Raw genomic sequence first — 4575 nt, forward strand, 5'->3', positions numbered from 1 at the left:
CGAATTCCGAGTCGAGTCAACGAGTTTTTAAACAATGACCTCTATAGTCGAGATTGGGGCACACCACCCTACCTCATTTCCCACTCTCGTTTGAAAGCCTCTTGTGCGTAGACACTGGCTATTAGGAAAGAAGAGGTTGAGAAGGCAAGAAACTTGTGTAGGGAAGAAACCAATAGTTACGTGCGTTTGAAAGGACAGAGCGTGTGAGTATTACGCTCACTGTGGCGCACTATAGAAGGAGAACCAACATTTGAAATTAAAAAAAAATCTGAAAGCACGAAGTAGACGTTAGATCTGTAGTGGTAAAACCGAGCCGAGCTGAACCGACAAAAAACATAGAGGGGAGGAAAACAGCTTGGAGTACGCGAGGGAGTGCGAGCAGCAGGAATTGCGGGAGAAAATAGTACACGTCAGCAAAAACTGCCACCCACAACTAAAAAAGAGGCTCCCTCTATATTCCAAGAACAACCCTAATACTCCTCTTTTAAAGACACATGTATCCTCCGGCCTTTTCTTTCTCTTCCTGTGTTGTTAGTTCTTACCTTCCTAGGGACCATACACTTATTTCCAAATGCAGTATATAATAGAATAAGTTATAATTAGAACATATTTCATCCAAGAAAACGATGCTCAAGAAATCCTAGTTTTAAATGCTTTGCTTTCGTATCACACACAAATATAACTTGAACCAACCATATTCACTTTTTACTTAGAGAGATCATCAATTTAAGAAAATATCCTTCTGAATTAGCCATAATCCTATCATTTCTCTCTAAATCGTGGAATGAAAATTTTTTCCAACAAAATATTTTTCATCATAAATGTTTTTCTGGGTCTAAAGATTGTCACTTTGACCTACTAATGCTTTGTTTTCTCGATTTACAACCCGGGGAATCTTGTGTAAGAACGATCACTGTTATCAATGGTGAATGATCGACCAAAACCTTGAATTACTTTTCCTTTTCAGTGTATAACTTGGCCAGGAAATGGCCAGGTTCAACTAATGCCATCACTTAGCCTTGTAAAGGAACCTATATAAGGTGATTTGCCCCGTCAACATTATTGATGAGATCTTAGATTGTAAAAGAAATCTTGTAGTTGTATGATAAAAAAAGGTATTGCCTGATGAAAACAAGGTACTAAATACCTGGCTAGGAAAGGCAGTTGTCAGATGAAATTGTGCATCCGATGATCTTTCCCTGTCTGGGAAACTCTGCTTGAGAGAAATGAACAAATTATGATTATCTCCAGCTAACTCAAGTCCTCAAATTAGAGTATTAAACCCATCAGAGGGTAATTATGAGAAATCTTCTTAGTAGGGCTTTCAATGAACTCATAAGGACTGACAGATCCTCTAGATCCTAGTCTCAATATCAGGGACATAGTGTCCCGTGTGGGCCGTAGACATAACCCTTAATTAATGGTAGGTGACTAGTTACTATCGAAAAATCCGACTCTCGTATCCAAAACTATTTTTTTTACGTACACACTTAATATTAGAGGTATGTTTGGTATATAGATTCTAATAAAACTAAAAAATCTCATCTAAATGAACATATCCGATCGAATTGTCATTAATCTCCCTCTGTCTCTCTCTCAACCCAAAGTCCCTAAGACCCATTCGTTGACCCCCATCACCATTCACAATCATCCGTCTCTATTCGAAGCACTCCGTAACTAGTATCTATTGTGTGATTGTGTTATCCGAATTGTCGCAATTTGTCACCCTCTTCTTTGCTGAGAACACAAAGTTATAGCAAAATTGTAGATCATATTTTCTTGATAAGAGATTGAAACATACTCAGGACACATTTGGCTACCATGATTTCTATTTTCATGATAAGCCAGTGTCCAAGTGGCGATGAGGGTGAAGCGGGTAAAAAATCAGGAAGCAAAAAATAGGAAACTAGTGTCTCGAAGTGATGAAAAGTTGCTAAAAATCAAGAAACAAAAAACTCTACTCAAAATAAGATAGACTTTTTCCTTACTTTCTCCTGCTCATCTCAATCGTACTCTCTCAAATCTCTCTCCTTTCTCACTTCCCTACCCATCTCTCACCGATTTATCATGAAAAAAAATAAAATTTCATGGCTGCCAAAATTTTAGCTGTGAAAAGCAATAACAAGTTATATATGATTTAAATGTATATAACAACACAAACAATGCTATCCGAATTGGATCCATCGGCAGGCCTAGTTCTGAGTGGAAGCTGACAACTTACGAATACATGCACAGTATGTATCTAGCTATAGATCCACTACCATTTTTGGTTGATCAAAGAAAAGAAAGAAGTTGAAAATGATATTTCTAATGTGGGATTTGCTAGGCAACGTCGCATAAAGCCATAAGTCATCTACTAAGTGTCTGTTCTCATGTGAAAAAGTGAGCCCAAAATGGCTTAGGGCCTAATTGCCAAGCAAATTCCTCTTAATGCATGTATGATTGCTTGGGGGTATTATCGGTAGTTACATCACTACAATCAAAATCAAGGGGCAAATGATGAAAAAAGAATTAAAGCACTTTCTCTTTACACTCCAAATTCCATTCTCTTATGATTGTAGTCGCTCTCAAACACTTACCTCTTAGTGCGTTTTACTATTCCTGAGATGAGAGTGGGCCCCTTTAAATGGATAAGTTTCACATTTAAGAAGGAATCAACACACAGTATATCAACTTGTGTTACTAAAACACTCACTCTTGGAAAAAGACAAGTTTTTTGCACAAAAAGAAAAGCTTCTCCAAATGACGACATTTACCACCAAATCCAAAACCAGTTCCAAAATAAGATTTACAATCACAAATATTCATAAAATACTTTAAATAAAGAAAAATCACCTCTTTGTTTTCCTTGTTATAAATACCCACCACCCCATTTCTCATTTCCCCATCTCTCCTTCTCTCCTCCTTAAACATTACTCTCTCTCTCTCTCTAATACTTTTTAAAGAAAATGAGAAGTGGTATTGGCAGCCCCTTGACCGGAACTCCGGCGAGCGGTGCCGGACAGCATTCGGCGTGGCATTCTCCGGTGCCTTACCTGTTCGGGGGTTTGGCTGCTATGCTGGGGCTTATAGCCTTTGCTCTACTGATGCTTGCTTGCTCTTACTGGAAACTTTCTGGGTATTGGGAGAACAGAGATGATTCAGAAAGAGATCTTGAAGATGGTAATGAAAAGCCTTGTGATGCTATGAAAATCTCCTCTATTTTGGAAACCAAAATAGTAGTGATTATGGCCGGAGATGAGAAACCCACTTACTTAGCCACCCCAATGTCTAGCAGGGCTTCTTCTTTTGGTGATAATAAAGATAAAGAGAAACAAGAAAAGGAAAAAGAAGTTGAAAACCAGGAAAAAGAAGAAGAAAACCATGAAACGACTCACACAGAAAATCCAAACCAGAATCAGTGAGCTCTTTTCTTCATTTGGGTCTCCTTTTTGAGTTAGCTTTGACTTGTCAGTGCTCGTATTTCAGGTTTTGCCTGTGGTGTCTGAAATGGGCTTCTTTTTTGTTCTTATGGTTTCCTGTTTCGGGAGATGTAATTTGATGTTGAGATGTAATGGAAGAGAAATTTTTCTAATTATTTCTTCTATATTTTTATGCACTTGAGATGCTGATGAGGAGAGGTGACATGAAAATGAGAGATTTCTATTTTTATTTTGTGGACATTATGAGTTATGATTTCTTCAAGTAAAAAGAAGATCGTAGGTGATGATCTTGGTCACCATTAATTCAACTTTTCGTGAAGCACGAACTTCTTTTCTTCTAATTTTCTGTAGGGAACTTATTCATGGGGAATTGCTACGGTATTTAAACCACAATTTTAGAAAGTTTACCACGTAGGGTTAAAAAACCTAACAGTAAATCAAAGTAGGAAGAAAAAGGAAGGACTATTTCTTTTTTTCTTTCTTGGGAGGCAAGGAAAAAGACGAGCAAAAGGAATGAATTCGTTGTTGCCACGCGTCCTATTTTTATTGGATCTAGAAAATTGAAAAGACAGGTGTACGTCATGCAAGTATGCGGCGACGCGGGAGGGTGAAGGTGAGTAATGGCTCGTAATTATCTCAGTCTGTGGGCTACGAATTACGATACGATCTCACTGTTGGAACTTGGAACTGCTTTTAGATAAATTTCCAAACACACCCTTGCTCGTTTTCAGAAAAGCTCTAAAAATGAAATGCAAATTGAGGATAAAATTGTTATTTCAGAATTTTTGCTCCGTTTCGTTGCCGGTAAGGAAGTTTTAGTAATTTTGGTCCCATCTCATATTTAGTTGCCTTTTAGCACTAAATTTTTTTTAATCTTACTCTTGTCTACATGATTGTTTGTGTGGTGAATTTTTTAATCCCACTCTTGTAGTGATTGCCTTTTCATCCTATCCTAATACAATCCCAGGAACCAAAATAAACCCAGGAACCAAAAATAAGCTTAAGAAGATTTTTTTTCTTCCCAACAGTTCAAGCAACCAAACAAAGTTTTTTTTTCCCATCATAGTCCGGTCAACCAAACATGGGATTTTTATTTTACCGCAATACTTCTAGGACTTTTTTTTTCCCACCAATCTCCTTAGATTTTTTTTCT

At 37.5% G+C, this 4575-nt stretch overlaps 1 protein-coding gene across 1 annotated transcript; it reads left to right on the plus strand.

Annotated features, from left to right (window-relative positions):
* The first annotated feature begins 2948 nt into the window (after positions 1 to 2948).
* Positions 2949 to 3488, plus strand: LOC143849532 (protein GLUTAMINE DUMPER 3-like). Its single transcript, XM_077358590.1, has 2 exons — positions 2949 to 3291; positions 3469 to 3488. Exons 1-2 carry the CDS (start codon positions 2949 to 2951, stop codon positions 3486 to 3488), a joined length of 363 nt encoding a protein of 120 aa, XP_077214705.1.
* The last annotated feature ends 1087 nt before the right edge of the window (positions 3489 to 4575 follow it).

This window comes from Tasmannia lanceolata, unplaced genomic scaffold, assembly GCF_043159265.1.
Source record: "Tasmannia lanceolata isolate RefF3 unplaced genomic scaffold, GAP_Taslan_0.1 ptg000018l, whole genome shotgun sequence".
NCBI lineage: Eukaryota > Viridiplantae > Streptophyta > Magnoliopsida > Canellales > Winteraceae > Tasmannia > Tasmannia lanceolata.